Source organism: Alosa alosa, chromosome 16 (genome assembly GCF_017589495.1).
Source record: "Alosa alosa isolate M-15738 ecotype Scorff River chromosome 16, AALO_Geno_1.1, whole genome shotgun sequence".
In the NCBI taxonomy this organism is placed as follows: Eukaryota; Metazoa; Chordata; class Actinopteri; order Clupeiformes; family Clupeidae; genus Alosa; species Alosa alosa.
In genome coordinates, this window is record NC_063204.1 from 29234720 (window position 1) to 29256034 (window position 21315).

At 48.1% G+C, this 21315-nt stretch overlaps 1 protein-coding gene across 1 annotated transcript in view; it reads left to right on the forward strand.

Moving 5' to 3' along the window:
• Positions 1-1642: 1642 nt before the first annotated feature.
• The window catches only part of kmt2a (lysine (K)-specific methyltransferase 2A), a 41769-nt gene continuing 22096 nt past the window's right edge, over positions 1643-21315 (forward strand). The window contains 15 exon segments of the mRNA XM_048266367.1: positions 1643-1909; positions 10016-10088; positions 10231-11873; positions 11876-12248; positions 12251-13734; positions 14502-14679; positions 16621-16846; positions 17385-17449; positions 17581-17933; positions 17935-18133; positions 18250-18323; positions 18448-18699; positions 19829-19975; positions 20478-20573; positions 20945-21065. Coding sequence (XP_048122324.1) covers positions 1664-1909; positions 10016-10088; positions 10231-11873; positions 11876-12248; positions 12251-13734; positions 14502-14679; positions 16621-16846; positions 17385-17449; positions 17581-17933; positions 17935-18133; positions 18250-18323; positions 18448-18699; positions 19829-19975; positions 20478-20573; positions 20945-21065 — 5530 coding nt within the window. The 5' untranslated portion in view covers positions 1643-1663.

Here is a 21315-nt window from a genome sequence, read left to right on the forward strand (position 1 = left end):
CTAGTTTGGGTTGTTTTCAACCCAGCATTTTTTAGAGTTAAGTATTTTCCTTACAAAATACAAAGCCAAATATGAAAAACGTATTTTAAATACATGTATCATAAATACTGTCCATCCCTGGTTATCACACCAAAGTGACTACTGTGCTGCCCTGTGTGCTGCACTTCACAATACTAAGATACTTTTTAACAGAATCCCTCAACATTAACTGTCTAGCATTTGATTTAGCAGCTGAGGACTCAAACCATTTCTCTATTGTTAGTATAACATCAAATTCTCATTAAACCATTTGCCGCAGGCCAGACACGTACATTCAGAGATCTTACATTAAGGCTCTCAATACAAATGAATTGTAATGGCAAATTAATAGATCTTGTAATTACCTTTTAATAAACCAACATGAAAATACATGTAACAGTCAGAGACACCAGAAGTTAAATGTCTTTATAACCGCATGGGTTGAAGCAAAACCACATTTACCAACAAACAAACTAGAAACCACCTGAAGGAAAAATGCAGGTACAAAGAGATCATCACCTGTGCCACAGCCTTTCATACCTGAGCTGCTGACATGAGAATGATTTAAATGAATAAGGGACGTTTAACATGTAAGTTTAGTTATTGCACCAGGCAGAAAGATCAAATGGGAGAGACATAGGCCTAAGTAATTATGTACAGGTAAAGTAATTATAATGGCATTTTTGTCCTCAGCAGTTCCTTTTGGGTTGAGTCAGGATTCCATTATTGAAGAGAGAGGGAGGGAAATAAACAGCTGTCAAAATATTTGAAATATGTAAATCACAATAAAATTCATAAAAGATTACTGTAGTGTCATGATTTGGAGAAAAAAATGAAAAGGGACCAAAGGCACTGGCATTTTTGACATGGACATTTGGACATTTATATTGTAGGCTATGCAACTGTGCCAGGATCAGAGACAATGGCTAAGTATGACTAACACCAATGATCTCATGCACTTTCACTAGCACAATCCCAGTCATGACACAGCATTGCAACCAACAGTAGGATGCAGTAGGAAAAAGCATTCACATACAAAGTAACACACGTTTCTGATTATTTTGAAAACTCTCCAGATTAGACTATAATAAGTTTGATTAGTCTACAGATTTCAGTCAACTGGATTTAGTTTTACAATTTATTTCCAGACTCCATCCACTCTTTTTAAGGTCTAGGCCTATTTTATGATCTGCTGTAAACAGCAAGTTAGACTGAACAAAAATATCTAAATCAATAATTAAAATAAATGAAAATACTTTGTAGCATGTAATGGGAAAAAAATAGCATAAATAATGTTTTCATGAATGGTGTTTCAGGTACTTTGTTAATCAGTAGCAGTGATGATGATACATTTGATCTGAACGTTACTTTGGTACACGCAAATAATTTCGCTCTTATAAATTACAATATTGCCACTTCTATCTTTGTTCCCGGGCCTTGCCCTGGAACATGTATATGATATTAGCAAGAGTACTTTGGAACAAGAGCGTGAAGAAACTCGTAGTCGGGGCTTACACTTTTTCCACCCCAAAACATGGATAGATCATAATTTTGTATTGAGTGTTGTGTCAGATTTTTGAAAGTGCAGGTTTCGGGTAACGCCCACTGAGTTCCCTGATCCTCGGACAGGCAGGCAGAGTGTAAAATGGCGCACAGCTGTCGGTGGCGGTTCCCTGCTCGGCCCGGAGGGAGCACCAACTCGGGCACCGGGAAGAGAGCGGGCCGAATCCGGGTCACCGCGTCCCTCCGAAATGATACTGGGGCTCATACGAACTCAATTGGGCCAAAGGCCGGTTTCGATGCGGCGGTGCAAGTCTCCGCTGCAATCGAGAGCAACCTGCAGAAATTTCGGGATGTTTTGGGGGAGTCAAGCGGGTCCAGCAGCGGGGAGGTAAGCAAGACCCCAGCTAACTAAGCTAGCTACAGCTCTAGCCAACGTTAGCTGACTTGTGATTTTTATTTCACATAGCTATTCAGATACATAGCGTACTAGGACACAGTCTTGTCAGCAGTAACGCTTTATTACCTTGTAACAACTTCTGCGGCTTTACCTTCCTAGCGTAACCATAAATGTAGTAACATGCGCTCATCCATGTGCTGTTTTTCTGCTCAGTGAGGACTGGGACTGTTTGCAAAGCAACGTTGGCTGATTTGCTACTAAGCAAGATCTGCCTATCTAGCTAGCCAATATTGGCTAACACTGGTAATAATGTTAGCTTTATGATAGCGATGAGGGTTAACAGTCAGTGAATAACATGAAACCGACGTTATCGTGTAACGTTAGCTTAACTTACGTTGATGAAGGACAGGTCTGCTCTCTTCGAAGAACAGTAAATTACCCTCAGGTTCACTAATATTATAGTAAGTTAAATTGTAAGTTCGTTTTAGACTTACATATGTATGTCCAAGTTAACATACCATAACATGAAAACTTTGTCTTGACACTGATTCTCTGGCTTGCACGCGATAGAGCATTATTAGGAAAGCTGTAACGTTATTTGTCAGTGCTTTGATTTTGACAGCATTGTCTTGAGCTAATCATGCTTATGCAATGCATCAACAAAGTTAGCTAACTGAGTTAGTTTGTGGTAGATCATCTGCCATCGTAGTATAAACCGCATCTATGGCTTTGCGTGATCAACTGATAGAGAAACCTAACGTTACCCTCTGAAATGTGATTGAGCTGGAAGTGTTACCTGATGTGCGTAAGCTAAGTTGGCTAACAAGCTACTCAGGACTGCGTGTTCAGTTTCACAGCTAGCTACAGTACGCTTCAGAGAAGTGTCCCTAGTCAGATGAAGTCACTCAACGCAAAACATTCCAAATAACTGAATACTAGGTTTCCGAACATGAAAATTGTGTTATTAAGAAATATGTCCGTGACAGTTGTATGCTGTTTATATGTGCGTGCCAAACTGTCTGGGGTTTAGTCTTGAGCTGATGTCACATTTAACTTGGTTTTATCGGAGTAGCCTGGAGTAGGTAGATATATTTGCCACGGGTGTTTATTCCACAATGTTTCTAAAGCTTTAATATTGCCACCGCGTAGCAGTTCAAGCAAATGTGTCTTTATAAACATGAGATAGCTAGGTCTATCGACAGAATGACTTCTGAGTTACGGGCAACAGCGCTAGCTGGCATCATTAGCTAGCAATCTGCTACTATGAAATACTCTCGCTGCGTTTTTGTTATACATAGCGAGTATTTATAAGTGTGAATATTTTGAGTATGATTAATAAGCTTCCTCTGCGGTTTCTTCCTTAGACTTGGCCCATTCTTAAGGACCGTTATGTATCACGCTAAGTGTCGTAGCAACTGTTAGCTACCATGCTATTGCTGATGCATAGGAAAATGGGAGGTGGACATGTTTTTTTCGTCCTCACTCAGTGCGTAGTACCAAAATAATTTCAGAGATGGCCACACAGGAGAATGTGAATGAGCAATCGTCTTACAGGCATGTAAACTATTACTATATGCGTGAAATTATGATGGAAACGTTTTTTATTGTGACAAATGAAAGCAGTAGTTTGAAAGCAAGCGGTCTGACGGTCAATGTTACAATAACACCGCGCCGTTTGAGAGACACAATTATGTGGGGGTGTGTTACGGCTGAGCTTACAACCATCTTCCCTTCTCGCCATCATACGCTGTAGTAGGAGCACAAGGCGGTGCTGTTTGACATTGTATCTCTTATGAGGATACACTGTGAGGTTATCCAAACCTTTAAGGGATTTTAATAGTGAAACAAAATACGCTGGATTTATTTTAAAAAGGCGCTTATTCTGAAGGTGTCCCTCTTGACAGTTTGTAAACGTGTTTTGTTTTCTATATAATAAAGGACAGCCAACAAGCACGTGTGCGCAACAGTTACTTTGTTGACCTGTCACTAGCAGTATGTGTAGGTTATTTTACTGCAGATGAAAAGTTTATAAATCGGTGTTGATACGTTTTAACTAAGGGCTGTAGAATAGAATGCCATTAATTTAGATAACTACTTGTTAATTTGTTAATGTATGCTAAGATGTAAAAAGCATCCTTAACACTGAGCAGTCATGTGTTAGGACATTGTGAAAATGGACTAAATGGATAGGCCAGGCTGTAGTAGAGGCAAACAAGTTGATTCTTGCACTGAAAACTGGCTCATTTTAGGGCTAAGTTTCACTTCTACAGTTGTGGTCTGAAATAAAAACCCCGGTCCCCAAACTAAAGAAGTCTTGAATTTCCCCTTGGGGATCAATAAAGTATCTATCTATCTATCTATCTATCTATCTAAAGTAAGTTTGCCACCCGAAATATATGAATACTACTGCAAAGCGAGGGCACAGACAGTCCAAAATCCTCATGGAACTTGCAACTTGTAAAAAGTTGCAGACGCAGCTTTGTGATTTCATTCAGAGGGGGTTGTTGCGCCTGGGTCGGATTGTGTGGCTCATCGTAGCCTGCTGAGCTCAGGGAGCATCCTGAGGCCAACGTGTGCAGCGCCCCTCCTTAGTGGCTGACGAGCATGGAAAGCACAAAGCTGACTGAACTTGTGTGTTGTGTGGTCTGGTCTGGTCTCGCAGATGGTTTTTACAGTTGAGCATCCTGGGCCGGGGCTGGGAAATCTGAACTTGTGGTTGCTAGGCTCAGTCCTGGAAGCGTTGCCCAGACAAAAAGATTGGGAGAACTCTTTTTTTAAATTATTAGCTGTTTATTACTTGATTAAACAGCTTTATCCATACAGTTTTATCTATCAGTTTAAGTAAAAAAGATTGAATGATTAGGTTTGAACACTTTGGTATACTACGGACCAACTTGAGTGTTTAGATTCTTTTTAAAATCAACTGTATTTGTTTGGGAGCTGTTGCATTCAGCCATGTCCTAATGCAAGGAAATGTATGGAGTCTGCCTGTGGCTTAGGCTACTGTTACAATTCGGCATCTGCTTGCACATCTTAAAAGGATCTCCCTTTTCTTCAAAGGATCATAATCAGTAGCAAATGCAAATGGAAGGGGGGTGGGGGCAGAGACGCTGAATAGATGGAGCACATGCTTGCTCTGCCCCACTGATTTCAGCCGGCAGAGAAGAGTCCAGCAGGTGTTTGCCCCATTTCTCTAAAGAAGCTCCAGCCCCTACCCCCCACATCCCCCCACCCCACTCCTCCTCTTCCCAGACGGCACACGGGGTAGGAGCAGGAAGCTTTGTGTCTGCTTTTATTCCTCGGCTTGTGAGGCACAAGCTGGCTATCCCGGCGCAGATGCGGATATCAAAGGGTGCAGGGCAAGTTTCACAACCACACACACACACACACACACACACACACCTCTCCCCTGGGAGGCTGGCTCACTCGTGGGGCCCTCCCATCCACAGGGCTTTATTATGGCTTTATGAAACCACGCCGAGCCGAGGCAGCCGTGGGCCTTTCTTTGATATGGTTAAGGGGTGGTCTCTTATGTGGAGCTCTCTGAGGCGCACGCTGCCCGCCGCACCAGACACCCAGCCCAGCATCCCAGCAAATGGTCATGTTTGTGTAGAGCAGTTGTTTGCTTTTATCCTCGATTTGTTTGTACACATGCTTTTAAAGGTGTACTCAAACAGTCCCCACAAAGGTCACTGATGGAATAATAGCCGTTTGGTCCAGCGGAAGAAAACAAAAACAAATTAAAGCCTGTTACTACACATTAAGTAACTAAACCATAACAAAATGGACTAAATTAAACAAAATAAACTAGATTTATTGCTAAAACCACCAACTTTGCTGCGGTTGAATCCGCTCAGTGGAAGGGCTCATTTACTTTACAGGAGGAAAAGTGTGAGAAAAGCCTGCCCTGCCATTCTGCAGTAGACTATGCTGCTGTTTTACGAGCCCCATGGATGACTGACCCTGATAGAAAGCTTTGTTTCTCTCCCCATCCCTTCCTGTCCCTTTTTTCTGAGTGGTAGGCTGTTTGGTGACCCAGGTGCTGGCCATGTGCTTGGCCAAGGCATGTAGAGCAGGCCGGCCCTTTGTGATGCAGAGAGGAGAGAGGAGTCTTTCCGTGATCTGATCAGAGTTTTTCCCCGTCTCTTTCGTTTCTGCTTGTGTCTGCTCTTCCCCCCCACTCCTGTTGTGCCTCCAAGCTTTCTTGAATGACTCAGGGCTGTAACAGACATTGCACACATGCATAGACACAGTCTTTCGTCCTTTTTTAAAAATAAATATGCTCAGATTTGTTTCCTGTTGTCTTTCTTTTGTGCAGTGCTACTTCCCCAACTTACTTTTGTTTTACACTTTGCTCTGTAGTACTTACAGTACACTCTCACTACGTAGCTACGTAGTATACTCTCTCACCACTGCTTTCTTACATCACAGTAGACATCACATCTTCATGGCTTCAAATGCAGTAAGACTATGCAGCGGTAGCATGTCGATGCAGCACTGTTCTCTGTGACTAAGCACAAGTTGATGGTGTTGTTTACATGTCTTAGTGGCTCACTCTGTGGCGCCGTGCAGGATGTGGTTTGTATTAAATGGGTTCTTTCTGACATGTTAGGTGAGTGCTGTTTCACTGATGTGTTTTTCCCCTTTCCGTTTTAAGCGATGAGCACAGTCTCAGATCAGCAGCAGTTGGTTGTTTACATTTTGTGTGCTCCACACTGTTCCCAGGCATCACAAGATGTTGATGTTGACATGCTGCAGGGTCTTCTCTCTCTCTCTCTCTCTCTCTCTTCTTTCTTTCTTTCTTTCTTTCTTTCTTTCTTTCTTTCTCCCTCTCTCTCTTCTCTCTTTCTTTCTTTCTTTCTTTCTTTCTTTCTTTCTTTCTTTCTTTCTTTCTTTCTTTCTTTCTCTCTCTCTCTCTCTCTCTCTCTGACCTGCTGTTGTGTGTTTGAATGTGGGAGTGTCTCCTTCTCTGTGGTGTTCTCGTGTGCTAGGGACTCCCTCTTCGACAAGGCTGTGGGATGTTCTTTACATGATGCACACGGCCTGGAGCTCTGAACTAGTGCAGGATGTGGTTTAACAACCTGGGGTTTGCATGCCTCACTGCCTGGTGGCGTGGGATGTGTTCATGTGTTTCACAGTTGGATGGAAGAGGAGCCATTCACGGATGCCGCCCCAGCTTTAAAAAGCTTGCTGAACGTTAACACACCCTAATGTCTGCCCTAACAGCACACAACACGGAGTTGAATGTTACAATTTGCATTTTTTTTTGCCTTGATCTCTGACGTTAGCAGGATGCTGTTTACATGTCGGAAGCGAGTCTGCTGTACAGTCCTGACCTGTACGGTGGGGTTTGGGTGTCACCTACGCATGCAAATAAGAGGAGTGTGTGAACGAGTGCTCCCCAGAGCTGGGGTGTTGAGTTCTACTGTGCAGTTATCCACGCGATGACTTCAGAGCCAAACGATTGGCCTTTTGATGAGTTTTACTGGTTCTACCTCCTCTTGTGATAGATAGCTATAGCTGATAGCTATCCAGCCAAGCACCTAATACTGAATGTGGAAGATAACATTGATATATAAACAAAAAATGAAACCTTTTTAATGTGTCTGCTATGTTTTATAAGACATATCATGAGTGAAATAAGCAGTCAATGTCATTGCTGAAGATTTCTACTTCGGATCTACGTTTCGACCGATCAGTCACAGCCCAGGTGGGCTGATTCAGGCATTACATTTACATGTGTTAATGTAGCAGACACTTTTTCCAAAGCGACTTATGTCAAGTATAGTACAACGGCATTGTTACATTGTCCCCCGATCAACTTTTCTGGCTACTGCAGTCTAGCCCAGCTCCTTAACCACTACACTACCACTGTCCACCTGCATTATGAGGTTACAGCCCTCACTTCAGTGTTGCCTACGGTGGCCCAGACTGCTCACTTCAGAGCTGCCTGATTTCAAATGCCCCTCATCCAGCCTTAACTCAAGTCTGGGCCTGTCATACAACCTTGGTCCTGACCTGTATGTAATGCAACGTTGGCAGAAGCAGAGAAACACACATGGAACACACTCCTTTAGTGAAGTTTCATCCTCCAGTGCCTCGTGCCAAATCAGAACAGCTCAGAGGACACCTACGCGGCGTTCGCTCTCGTCAGATTTGCCTCTGGGCGTGTCGTCACAGGGGGACGCTTCCCAGGCGCGTGCACGCACACACACACACACACACATACACACACACACTGCCTGTGCAGTTTATTAGAGAACACAACGCTCAATCTAGACACATACGTAGTACTGTACCCAGGATAGATATTAGTCACCTCCTTAGATGCAGGAGCAGATGTGGCAACTGCATCAGAGAAACATAAAATGTAAATGAATGTTTCAGTCTTTGAAACAACCACTGGGTTGTCTTGATAACAATAGTGTCTGAAGCTATGTGTGGTCCGATATCTGTTATCTTTGCCATACATTAAAGGGATATGATGGGCCAATCATGCTGCTGGATCCATACGTTAAAGGGATATGATGGGCCAATCATGCTGCTGGATCCATACGTTAAAGGGATACGATAGGCCAATCATGCTGCTGGATCCATACGTTAAAGGGATATGATGGGCCAATCATGCTGCTGGATCCATACGTTAAAGGGATACGATAGGCCAATCATGCTGCTGGATCCATACGTTAAAGGGATACGATAGGCCAATCATGCTACTGGATCCATACGTTAAAGGGATATGATACAGTAGGCCAGTCATGCTGCTGGATCCATACGTTAAAGGGATATGATAGGCCAATCATGCTGCTGGATCTCGTGAGTGGAAATGAAAAAGCGGTCAGTAGCAATTGACCTTCTTGTGAAGTTGACAGTTTGCAACATCAATTGCATGCTGTTTACCAACGTCAGCGTCTATACCCTTGAAATGTGTACCTTTTGTAGTGTGTTTCCGGCCCAGTTTTGTTCTCTGATGCTGATGGTATGTTTCGACATAAATGCCTAATAACAGCGTCTACTGAAGTGAACGCATGTGATCGTGTTGCTGCTGAGAAGAAACTTGCAAATTGTGGCTAGGAGTCAGTTCACCAGGGGAAAAGCACAGGGGCTGAAAGTTACACAATGTGTCACAAGTGAATTTCCCATAATGCCCCTGATGGCTTTGACCTCTGATGGGAAGTGGTAATGTCTCTTGTTTCTGTAATGTCACCTCGGGGGTCCCAGTCAGACTCTCTGACGTTAAGCAATCAGTCAAACCCACAGGGTCAAATGAGTCAGAACACCTTTCTTGGATTCGATCACTAGCCTCCACCACACACACACACACACACACACACACACAATAGCATCAATACTCGGCCCATGTCACGCAACACAGGAACAGCTGCTCCTAAGTGGACCTGTGGTCATTTTATATACGAGTGACTCACTTCTTCCTGAAACCTTCAAGGCAATGTGCTCAATGTGTCTCTACCTGAAGCTCAGTGCAGCAGGCCTGTGAATAGTGGCAGGTAGTGAGTGGTGATTTCATGCGGCTAATGGATGTGGTGGCAGAGAGAGAGAAAATCAGTGCACTGTTGTAAATGTCACACAAAAAGCTGTCAGTACAATACAACACTTTGCTCATGACCTCTATCTTCTGTTCTCATTCTTTCTCTCTCTCTTACTCTCTCTCTCTCTCTCTCTGTCTCTCTGGCTCCCCTTTCCCCTTTTCTGTCACACTTTTTTTGTCATGCTCTCTAAATCACTACGCCACTCAGTGGAAAGTGTTGACACCTTCTTCAGCAGAAGAGTCAGCTCGAATAGAAGTGCAATAGCCTCATTATCGTCTGCATTTGCACGTAATGTATTCAGTGACTAATTATGGTTTCAATTTGAGAGGCTGTGAAACACATTGGGTGTCCCAGAGTGTCAAGCACCTTTTATGATGCACCTAATGATCATACTAAATGAGTAAAGGGTTCTGTCCTGAGTGCCTTTCAGTCTGAGAATGACTGTTTGGGGAGGAAGGAGAGTCTCCAAAAGTGGTCACACTGCTGCGATGTCTGTTGTAGTTGTACAATGAGATGGATTTTATGAGCACGTTTGTTCTGTTTACAGGAAGAGGCGTTCGGTGGCTTTTGTACAGTCAGTGAAGGCAGAAGAATACATAGTCCTGCAAGGACCTTTTCAGGTGAGCCAAACGCTAGTGAGGTTGACTAATTAACCAGTTAAAAAAAATCAGCACAGATAATTCTCTTGGAATACTGATGACTAACCTGCATCTTTTTTCTCTATTTTGTTTTTTGTTTGTTTGTTTGTTTGTTTTTTCTTAGTCCCACCATCAGCTCCTGCAACTCCAGAGAAGAAGCCCAGGGGGCGTCCGCCCAGGGCACAGGCCACACACAGAGTGGGCAGCGCCACTGGCCCCGTGCCTGCGCCTTCTGTGCCCTCCTCTCTCCCCCACAGAGATGCCACAGTCTCGCACACAGAGAAGGTCAAGCGGCCGCCGGGAAGGCCTCCCGGGTCAGGCGAGAAGAGGAGAGGCCGCCCGCCAGCCTCCGCTAGCCACAGGGGCTGGCACCAGAGCGGCCACGGGTCATCGGACGAGGCACCGGCCGGAGGCGTCGCCGGCGCAAACGAACACGGTCCGACGGCAGCCCAACACGGCAAGCACGCAGGGGACGAGCGGGAGGGGGGTAAGATGTCCAAGCTGGGCAAAGTGCCCAAGCTGAAGAGGCTGCAGGATGCCAAGATGGGCCCGCTCAAGTCGCGGCTCAAGGCAGTGGCTCGGAAGGGCGTGCCGGTGCCCGTCGTGCCGAGGCGGAGGAGGGGGAGGCCGCCCTCAGCGGAGCGCCTGAAAGCGGAGGCCGCTGCAGCTGCCGCTCGCTCAGGCTCGTCCGCTGCCACCGCTTTCGCCGAGCTGTCCCTTCCAGACGCACGCACCGTCAAACAGAAGGCCTTCAGGGTGCGCGGCAGGGACAGAGGGCTGGACCTCCAGGCTGCCCAGCAGCAGCAGCAGCAGCAGCAGCAGCAGCAACATGCCAAGCTCAGGGCTCCCCACGCCGATTCACAACCCGACAGCCCCACGGAACCCCACAGCCCGCCTTCCTCGAAGTTCGGGAGGCCCCTGGGGCTGCGTCAGAGCCCGCGCCACATCAAGCCCGTGCGTATCGTGCCCCCTTCCAAGCGCACGGACGCCACCATTGCCAAGCAGCTACTGCAGCGTGCCAAGAAAGGTGCCCAGAAGAAGAAGCTCCTGGAGAAGGAGAGCGTTGGCAGCGGTGGACCGCCGGGCATGGACACGGGTATCCGGCGCCGGCGGAGGACCCCGCTCAAGAACATCCGGCAGTTCATCATGCCCGTGGTGAGCACCGTGTCCCGGCGCATCATTAAGACGCCCAAGCGCTTCATCGAGGACGAGACCAGCTTCAGCGCCCCACCTCCCCAGAAGGTGTCCCGCCTGGACACGCCCGCGTACGTCTCGGCGTCCGTGGCGACAGTGGCCGCCTCCCAGCCTAACGCGGCGCCTTCCCCCACGCTGGCAGCCACTTCCTCACCCTCGTCCGCCGCGTCTGCGGGTCCTGCCGCCGGCACCACCGCCGCCGTGGACAGTCTTCCCCCTCCCCCTCCCCCCGTGGTGTCCGTTGTCCCCACCAACAGTGGCAGCGGCGGCAGCGTCCCCCCGGGTCTCCTGAACAACGCGGCGATGGCCGCAGCGGCGGGCGGAAGCTGCAACAACAGCAACAGCAATGGCGGGCGCTTCAGCAGCAGCGCGGCGTCGTGCGGCTCCAGCGCCGTCTCGCAGCACTCCTCGCAGCTCTCGTCTGGCGAGTCCTCGCGCTCCAGCAGCCCCAGCCTGGACGACTCGTCCTGCGACTCGCAGGCCTCGGAGGGCACGCAGGCGCTGTCCGAGGAGCCCGACCGCTCGCCGGGCTCGTCCCAGGGCGACCACGAGCGGGAGGAGGAGGAGGAGGAGAGGAGGAGGAGGAGGCCGCACTGATGCATTCCTCGCGCCCGACCTCGCCGCTGTCCGAGCACGAGCGGGAGCACACGAGGCGGCTGGAGAGAGGACGACGTGGGCGGCGTGGGCAGGGCGTGAGGAGCGGCGCCAGCTTGGTGGGCAGGGGCAGAAGTGGCCTGATGGGGCCGAGGAAGAAGACCATCATCAGCCCAGCCACCGGCATCCTCATGTCGTCCTCGCAGGTGGGCGCGCACCAGGCCTCCTCGGGCTCGTCCCCTCCTCCCCCTCAGCAGTTGCACCCGCCGCCAGGCTCCTCGTCCAGTGCGGCGGGCGGCGGGGACCACCACCCCCACTCCTCATGGATCATGCCGCGCAGCATCGCCCCGTTCCTCTCCGGCCCGCCATGCACGCGGCGTGCCACGACAAGCGGCGCTCCATCCTGCGCGAGCCCACCTTCCGCTGGTCGTCGGCGCCCTCCCACAAACCCGAGTGCTTCTCCTCGGCCAAGTACGCCAAGGAGGGCCTCATCCGCAAGCCCGTTTTCGACAACTTCCGGCCCCCGCCGCTGACCGCCGAGGACGTGGGCTTGGTCCCCGGCTCGGTCTCCGGAGGCGCGCCGCCCTCCGGGTTCACGGCCTCCCCCAGTGGCAGCGCTGGATCGAGCAGCCGGCTCTTTTCTCCACTGCACCACCACCACCATCAGCACACCTCCTCCCGCTTCGAGGGCTCGTACCCCAAACGCAGCCCGCTGCTCCGCGCCCCGCGCTTCACCCCCAGCGAGGCCCACTCGCGTATCTTCGAGTCGGTCACCCTCCCCGCGTCGTCCGGCAGCAGTCCTGGCTCGCTATCCCCCCTGCAAGGCTCCTCTCCGTCCGGTAGGAGCATGCGCCACAGGAAGAGGAGGACCTTAGGAGCACCGGTGAGCGGACAACCTCGGTCTCCCTCGCACTCCATGACCCGGAGGAGCAGTCAGCCGGGTTTCAAGATGGGCAAGAGTCCCTCCGATCACAGGGGCAGCTCGAGCGGCAATGCCAGTAACTCCTCGTCCCTAACGGGGGTGGCCGTTAGCCCACTCGCTCCAAGTGCCTTAACCCAGCCTCCCTTCAGCACCTTGTCTCCAGGCGCTGCGGGCCTCTCCGGCCACGGTGGCACCGATGGACGCAAAGCTTCCTCTGCGGCCGCACCGGGCGGCCTGGGCGGCGTCGGCAACTCGGCTGGCTCGTCATCGTCCTCCCCGTCACAGCTCTTTCCCCTCTTCGGGCCCGGCGGGGGTGGGGGCGGCGGGAAGACGACTCGTGAGAGGAACCTCTCTGCCGGACATGAGGCGTCCACCAAGGAGAAGGACAGGGAGTCGGAGAGGAGCCGCGAGCGAGAGAAGGAGAACAAGCGCGAGGGGAGGAAGGACAGAGAGCGTAAGGGGAAGGACACGTCCTCCCACTCGGCGTCCGGCTTGTTCGTCATGGATGGGAAGGACTTGGAAAAGTCAGTCCCGACGCTTGCCCACAGAAAGACCCCAGGGAGGAAGAAATCTGTGTCGGCCGACTCCGGGGCTGAGGCCTCCCCAGCTGATAGCAACACTGTCAGCAGCACGCCCTCGTCCAACGGCCGGCCTTCCAAGAAAGACCGGCCGCCTGACTGGAATGCAGACGCGGACAGAGGAGGAGAAAAGGAGGATCAAGAGAAGACGAGTATGCCGCTACCGCCAGGGCAAACGGGCAAAGCCCCCACCACCAACCCTACACTGGAGTCCGTGTTGAACCGTGCAGAGAAACAACCGGTGGCCGACAAGCAACTGGCCGGGCTGCTGAAGAAGGCGAAAGCACAGCTGCATAATATTGAGAAGTCCTTAAAGCCAGTAGAGCAGCCGAAAGTGCAGGTGAGGTGGTGCACATCTCCCCAGGGTGTCCGCATGGTCTTAAAAAATGTAAAGAATTCTAAAATAATATGAATTTTTGGCCTTAAAAAGTTACTTGTAGCTTGTATTTGTTGCATTTACTTTGCAAATGATTCTGTTTTACCAGTATGTTGAGATATGTTTTACCAGTATGGGAATGAAATCAGTCTTAAATGTCCTTCATAATAGTCTCAAAATGGTCTTAAAAAGTCTTAAAGGAGAATTTTTCACATAGATCTCTCATAGTTCTACCTTGCTCAAGTTGCTGCAGCCAACAGCTAGAGCTGCCAGGCAGCTACAGTGCTACATTCTGGGGGCATTGTTCATGAGCCCCCATGTTCATGCCCCCAGAGTGTAGCACGAGCCTCCCCCTCTGATGGGTCTTTTGCCTCTTAGCACAAGGTTTCGGCTAAGACAGGATAAAAGTGTTGTCGAAAGGCATGAAATGAGTCACTATCACATAAAATACATTCTCAAAAGTTCAAAATGAAATTTGGGAAAGTCCATAGTTGGGTGTCACAGCACCAGGGGAATTCTCAGCTTTGTCTTTGATGTGAGATCAGAATGGGGGAGGGTTACTGAATGCTGCTGCTTTCACAGATATGAAGTGTGCTTTTTCTACATTGTCTTGTAGTGCAGTGTCTCTTCCTACATTGTATTACTGTGTGTTTGGAAAGTTAGAGGTCATAGTGTGTTGATCTCTGACCCTGACCATGTTTGTTTGTTTGTTTGCTTGCTATTTCCGAAAGGGTCAGGAGAGTGACTCCTCGGAGACGTCTGTGCGCGGTCCCCGCATCAAGCATGTGTGTCGGCGTGCCGCGGTCGCTCTGGGCCGACATCGGGCCGTGTTCCCAGACGACATGCCCACCCTCAGTGCCTTGCCCTGGGAGGAGAGGGAGAAGATCCTGTCTTCCATGGGGAACGATGGTGAGACATGGGATAGAAGTGGTGTTTCTCTCACCCTACCCCACACACACACACACACACACACACACGTCCATACACATGTAGCATCCCCCACCTCTCCTGCTGTTAATTGGAGTGCGCTCCCCGAATTCTTTAAATTGCGAGAAATCTCTTTCTCTAAGGTTTAATTAATGCAGTATTATAAATAGGTAATTATCACTAATGTTTAAACACTTCTGTTATAACCACTGTTTTAAATTGTACTAAACAGATAATGAATCCTGTCACACTTAACAGAATACACTAGGCTATATCACTCAAGTGACTACCAACTAAGACCTAGTATAATACTGTAGGCCTATTCAACTAATAAGACTTGTCAAAATTAAATTCTGTGTGAACTATGCACTTAACACTAACTGTATCTCTGGAGGTAATACAGGTCACTGCTTTAGCATAATCAACCTTATAAATAATCTATATGCAATATTCATGCAATATCACTTTTAAAGTCATTAAACATGTGCACTAGCAATTACCAAACCAACATGAATTATTCAAAAGGCAAACACAAATACGTTTAACTATTTACTTCGAAAAAAAATATATCACCTATATACACATTCAAATTTCAATCAAAATTACCTTGCTTTTAGTCCTTTAGCAAATGCACCAACTCAAATCAATATACTCCCAATGCAAATCAAAACCAAAACATCTAGCTGGCAAAAGCTAAATACACACAAATTCACACACACACACACACACACACACACACACACACACACACACACACACACTGTAACGGTGGTCTCTGACACAAGAAAAGGAAATGATTATTTTGGGCGCCAGGCAGCGTTAAATCTGCCGTGTCATTAAGACCACGTCACCCTTCCCATTTTAAAGTTGACAAGAAAAGAAACAACACAGCATATGGTTTTCAAGCAGGTGATGCAGTGTATTAAACAAAATGGCATTCAGTTCAGGACGTCGGCCACGTCGACAACAGTTCAATAAATCTAACAAAATGCTACGTCTATGGTGACTCACACAAACAAAACAATAACCAAAAAACAAACAAATGAAAACGAGCGGCCTAGGAGGGGCTAGATAGATAGATAGATAGATAGATAGATAGATAGATAGATAGATACTTTATTGATCCCCAGGGGAAATTCAAGCAAGTGTGTGTGTGTGTGTGTGTGTGTGTGTGTGTAGCCTATATGAGCGTGTGTGTGTCCCGGGAGGAGAGCAGCAAGGAAGAGATGAAAACGACGGAGGCCTAGTTGAAACCAAAGTTTTTGGAGGAGGTTTAGGGAGGTATAGGCTCGATTAGCCAGGCAAAAAGTGTAGCCTAACACTTCACACTAATCCAATAGCACAGTACCTTCATAATCCACACGTCTGTTCCAAAAATCCACGTTCACTTCCAGTAGTCCAATAGGTCCATAGATTTTAGTTTACTTCCAGTAGTCCAATAGGTCCATAGGTTTTAGTTTACTTCCATCAAAGCGCTTCCAAACTTCCACCGAGCTACCACAACCTCCGACACAACGCATTGACTGAACATTCAACTCCCCGCCTGTTTGACAGCTCACTTCCTATTTTGTTTAAAGCCAGACTCCAGCTCATGACCTCCACCACACCTGATTGACTAGTCAATTAGAAGGTCACTAAGCCAGCGAACTACTTTAAGTGACAATAGTGAGGAAGTAATATATAATAAAAGTGTGATGTAGTGAAAATAAGTAAATAAATATATTTGGGTGGATTAAATATTTGACATGACAGAAACGTGATTCTGTCACAACACACACACACACAGTGGTCATCTCTCTCTCTCTCACAGTCCCCTCGTTACACCAGCCACATGACCAACAGTGCACATGCCTCCACTCCTATCACTATATGCAGCCATTCAGTCCATGACAACATTGTTTGTTTTTGTTTGTTTGCTATCAGACAAATCGTCAGTGGCAGGCTCGGAGGAGGCTGAGCCACAGACCCCTCCCCTTAAGCCAGTGACGAGGCAAAAGCCGATCCACGAAGCCCAGCCCAAGAAGGGCCGGCGGTCCAGGCGCTGCGGGCAGTGTCCTGGATGCCAGGTCCCCGAGGACTGTGGCGTCTGCACCAACTGCCTGGACAAGCCCAAGTTTGGTGGACGCAACATCAAGAAACAGTGCTGCAAGTGAGTCTGGGTCCCCTGGACCTGCAGATTCTTATAAACATTTACATGTATTCATTTAGTAAACGCTTTTTTGTAAGTCTCTTTTATCCAAAATGAGGAATAACATTCAAGCTGCAGTACAGAGGAGACCTTAGGTAGCAAACAATACTACATCAATCAATACTATTACCAGAGGATGAGAGTGCAGCCGTTTTAAGTGCTAGTCAAAGTGTAGTTGAAGGAGAAAGTATCATAATATCTTAAATATATTTTTCTTCCTTAATTCAGGCCTTCAGTACATGTCTTACTCCGTCTGGGATTGTAGAAGGGCAGGCATTAACTTTGATCTGGAGCAGAATGAATGTTTTTGTTTTGTTCAGTTGATTGATTAATTTTCTGTGTGTGTGTGACTGGTGGTGGTTTGTGAGGTTCCCCTTTTACTGTAAAGTGCTTTTCGGTGCCTTGAAAAGCTCTATATAGATGCAATGTGTTGTTGTTGTTCTTGACTGTAGTTGTGATTGTTGTTGGAAAGTCATTGTTGTTGGTTCTGTCATTGCAGAATGAGGAAGTGCCAGAACTTGCAGTGGATGCCTTCAAAAATGTTTATCCAAAAGCAAGTGAAAGGTCTGTGTCGGGGGAAAAAATCAATCCTTTTATCAATCCCCCAATTCTTTAATTTCTTATCCAAAGATTGGACATCAATCCATTCGTATGTCTTAACTCTGTATTGTCCCCCCAATGTCTTCTGTTTGTAGGTAAAAAGGACAAGAAGAAGAACAGAATGTCTGAAAAAAAGGAGTTGCATTACTCGGTGAGCACAGCTGCCCCAGAGGCCAAGCCTGCGCTGAGAGAGGGCCCTTCTCAGAAGAAGAGCGATGCTCTGCCCTCCAAGGCAGCAGAGGAGAAGCTGAAGCAGCAGCAGCAGCAGGAGGAAGAGGAGGAAGAGGAGGAGGAAGATGACTGCTCCCCGACCCCTGAGCCAAGTCCTCCATCCGAGGAGGAGGATCCCTCATCACCACCCTCCACCCCCACACCCGAGGAGTCCAAGCAGCCCCCGCCGCTCAGCAGCGCTCCCTCCAGGAAGGATCGGAAACTGCAGCAGCAGCAGCAGGCCACCACGTCTCCCCAGTCCGGCCATAAAGACCCTTCCCCATCGCCTCCCACCCAGTCACAATCCCCAGGCCAGACACCCCCAGAGGTCCCCTCAGAACCCCCCCCACTCCAAGAAGGAGCCGCTCGCCAAACCCCCCTCTGATGGCAAAAAGCCCCAGCAGCAGCTAGCGTCCCAGCCTCCTGTGCCTGACACAGGTCAGTGCTGGCTCCTGTGCCTGGACCCTGTTGAGCTGAATGATCATGATGTGAGTGAAAGCATCTTTGCTTTAATGTCTCATCCACTCTTTTTTTCTGCCTTTTCACCTGTTCAGGGCCCGACACAAAACACTTGAAGAAACTCGCTGCACGCTGTGCACCAGCGCCCAAGCCCAAACTAAAGGAGAAGGTGGGTTTGAGTTTTGCTCTCCGTCTTCTGACCTCTCATAGAGCCACTGTTGTTGTCTCAAGAGGAAGTTTCTATTGACTTTTCCACTGTAACGGATGTCCTGTGTTTGCCACTCCCCCCCCAGCAGGAGAAGCAGGTAGCCATTAAACCGGACGGCGGTACTTTAAACTCCTTGAGCACTCCCTCGACTGGGGTTCGGACCGAGCAGCAGCAGCAGACGGCGCCCTGCGACGGAGTGCGACGCATCAGAGTGGATTTCAAGGAGAGCCATGACATCGACAACGTGTGGGAGATGGGCGGCCTGAGCGTCCTCACATCTGTGCCTATCACGCCGCGTGTGCTGTGCTTCCTCTGCGCCAGCAGCGGGAACGTGGAGGTGAGGCCGCCACTCACGTTGCTGGCCGCCGAGTGGTCAGCGCAGGGATTAAAGTTCTCCGTCGCTACGATGAATGTCCATCAGTTGGTGTCTGTAGAGGCCATGATATCATTAAAAGATGAACCCTAGGACAAGTATGTGTCTCTTCAGGCACACGTGGTAGAAAATGAATCGCTTTTATTTTGAAACTTATTTCATTCTCATGGCTCCTCCTGGTTACAATGAGTGGTGTAACAAAGGCGTTGTCATGGCAGCATTGGTGCTGTTGTAAGTAGTCCCAGCGGTGGGAACTCCCCAGATTTAGATTTGTTTACATGTTTTGTCACAATTTTTTGACCTGAATTGGCCTTTGGTCGTCTTCTCACCCTGTGTACTGGTTGTCCATATCAGAGCTTTATAAGAGATATGATAGTCCGTATGTTGACGTGCAGTCATTTCCGTAACAGTCAAATAGGCGTTCTTCAGGTATTATTTGTCAGCCGTTCAGCTGTTTGTGGATTGGCACCTGTGTTTGAATCAGGAATTAGTGAAAGCCTTCAAACAGTCTTCATAGTTTATCACATTAGATCCAGCTTGAAAGCCTAAAAGACTGCAATGAATTAAACAGACCAGTGGTTTTCTACGCTCCTTGAAAGTAGTGTGGAAAGTACTTGACTTTTAGATAAACAAATTCAAGGACTCAAGTCCGTGGCATTTATCAAGAGCCCTGAAAAGTGCTTGAATATTCTGTCGACTGCTGCATGAAATCATAAGGGCCTCTGACGGCATGTCTGTCTCGCTCCCTCCCGTCCCAGACTGGATGCATGCCTTCTCTGTGACATCCGGGGGCCTTGATCAATATTTCAGCTGTTGTATTTTCAAATACTGCCTGCAAAACGCTACCCACTCACTGAGATCAGGCAATTATTCTTCAGATAAATGTTAATGTGAATCTCTTGACGTGTGTATAATTTGTCACTGCCTCCAACTCTTCTGTACTGCAGCAGACGGTTAAGGCGTGGCTCTGGCTCTGTCCAAATCAGCTGTCAGTACTGAAGTGCTTAAGAGGACTGCAGGCTGACAGCTTTGAGATAATAAGGAACCCATGAAGTCAAGAGTCCCTCACTGATAACCCCCCCCTCCATCCCAGTTTGTGTTCTGCCAGGTTTGCTGTGAGGCCTTCCATCTCTTCTGCCTGGGGGAGTCGGAGCGCCCCTTAGAGGCGCAGCTGGAGAACTGGTGTTGCCGGAGGTGCCGCTTCTGCCACATCTGCGGACACCCGCACCAAAACACCAAAGTAAGAGTCACTCTCAGCGTGCCGCCTTTTGGTAAAAGAAACCATCTGTGTTTGTGGTTGAGAGTCACCAAGTACAGTACACATTACATTCTTATGAGTAACACGGCAAGTGTGCAAAATAAGCAGGACTTTAATCAAAAGCATTCAATGCCTCCAGCAAAGTGCACTGAAAACTGTACTTGTAATCACAAAAAACGTTAATGGGAAAGTCATGTTTCTGGAGTGAGTCAGCTGTCCACTCCTTCAACAAAAACATTTCTGTGGTAGCATTTGTTTCTCCCCTGTCATCTTGAAGTGGCCATATCTAGACAGCTCTGAATGAAAAACTACTGTGACTAATCCTGTTTGGACGGCCCTCACAGAAGTCTGGTCTCCCCGCGTTGCCTTAAGAGAGAGCCTGCAGAGGTACTGAAAAGGTGGCCCAACAGGACTTGAGGCTTAAGTCACTCTCTCACCGAGCTTATGTCTTTTTGCACTGTTTGTCCCATCCCTTCCCCCGTAGCAGCTGCTGGAGTGTGACAAATGCCGGAACAGTTATCACCCTGAATGCCTGGGCCCTAATCATCCCACCAGACCCACACAGAAAAAGAGAGTCTGGGTGCGTATGGGCTCGGCCACTTGCAGGCCTTTTGTCCTCTGTGTGTCTCGTTGTCATGTGATCGCGGGAGAGCATCTATAGATCCTTTTGGAGGTTGATATAAACAATGCCCATTCAGAGAAATGTTTTGTAAGTGTGATTAAATGTATGTATAGGCGTGTTGTATACGACTGGGTGAGAAATCAGAAACCAATTCATGCTCTCAATTCAATCTCCCCACAGATTCACATATGCTAACCTGCTGCTAAACTGTGTCTGTCTGTGAAATGGGATTAAAGTCTTGAAGGCATATTATGTACTTCTGGATAGTAGACCATGAATGCAGTTCAACCAAAAGCTTGGTCTTCATCCCTTCTGTTTCCCCCCTTCAGATTTGCACTAAATGTGTCCGCTGTCAGAGCTGTGGGGCCACCAAACCTGGCAAGGCCTGGGACGCCCAGTGGTCACACGACTTCTCGCTGTGTCACGACTGTGCCAAACTAGTCGCTAAAGGTCAGTGTGGATTTCATTTCACTGGACTGGACATGCTGTTCAAAGAAATGAGGGAGCGACAGAACAAGCCAGCAAAAGAGTGAATAAGGGAGTGAGAGAGAGAGAAGAATGCGGAGAGACAAGTACACAGAACAGGAGGTGGAGAAATAGAAATAGAGAAAAGGAGAACAAAAAGGTGTGAGACAGGAGGAGGTGGAGAAAGATAAATGAGAGGGAGAGAGAGAGAGAGAGAAATAAAGTGGGAGAGGTG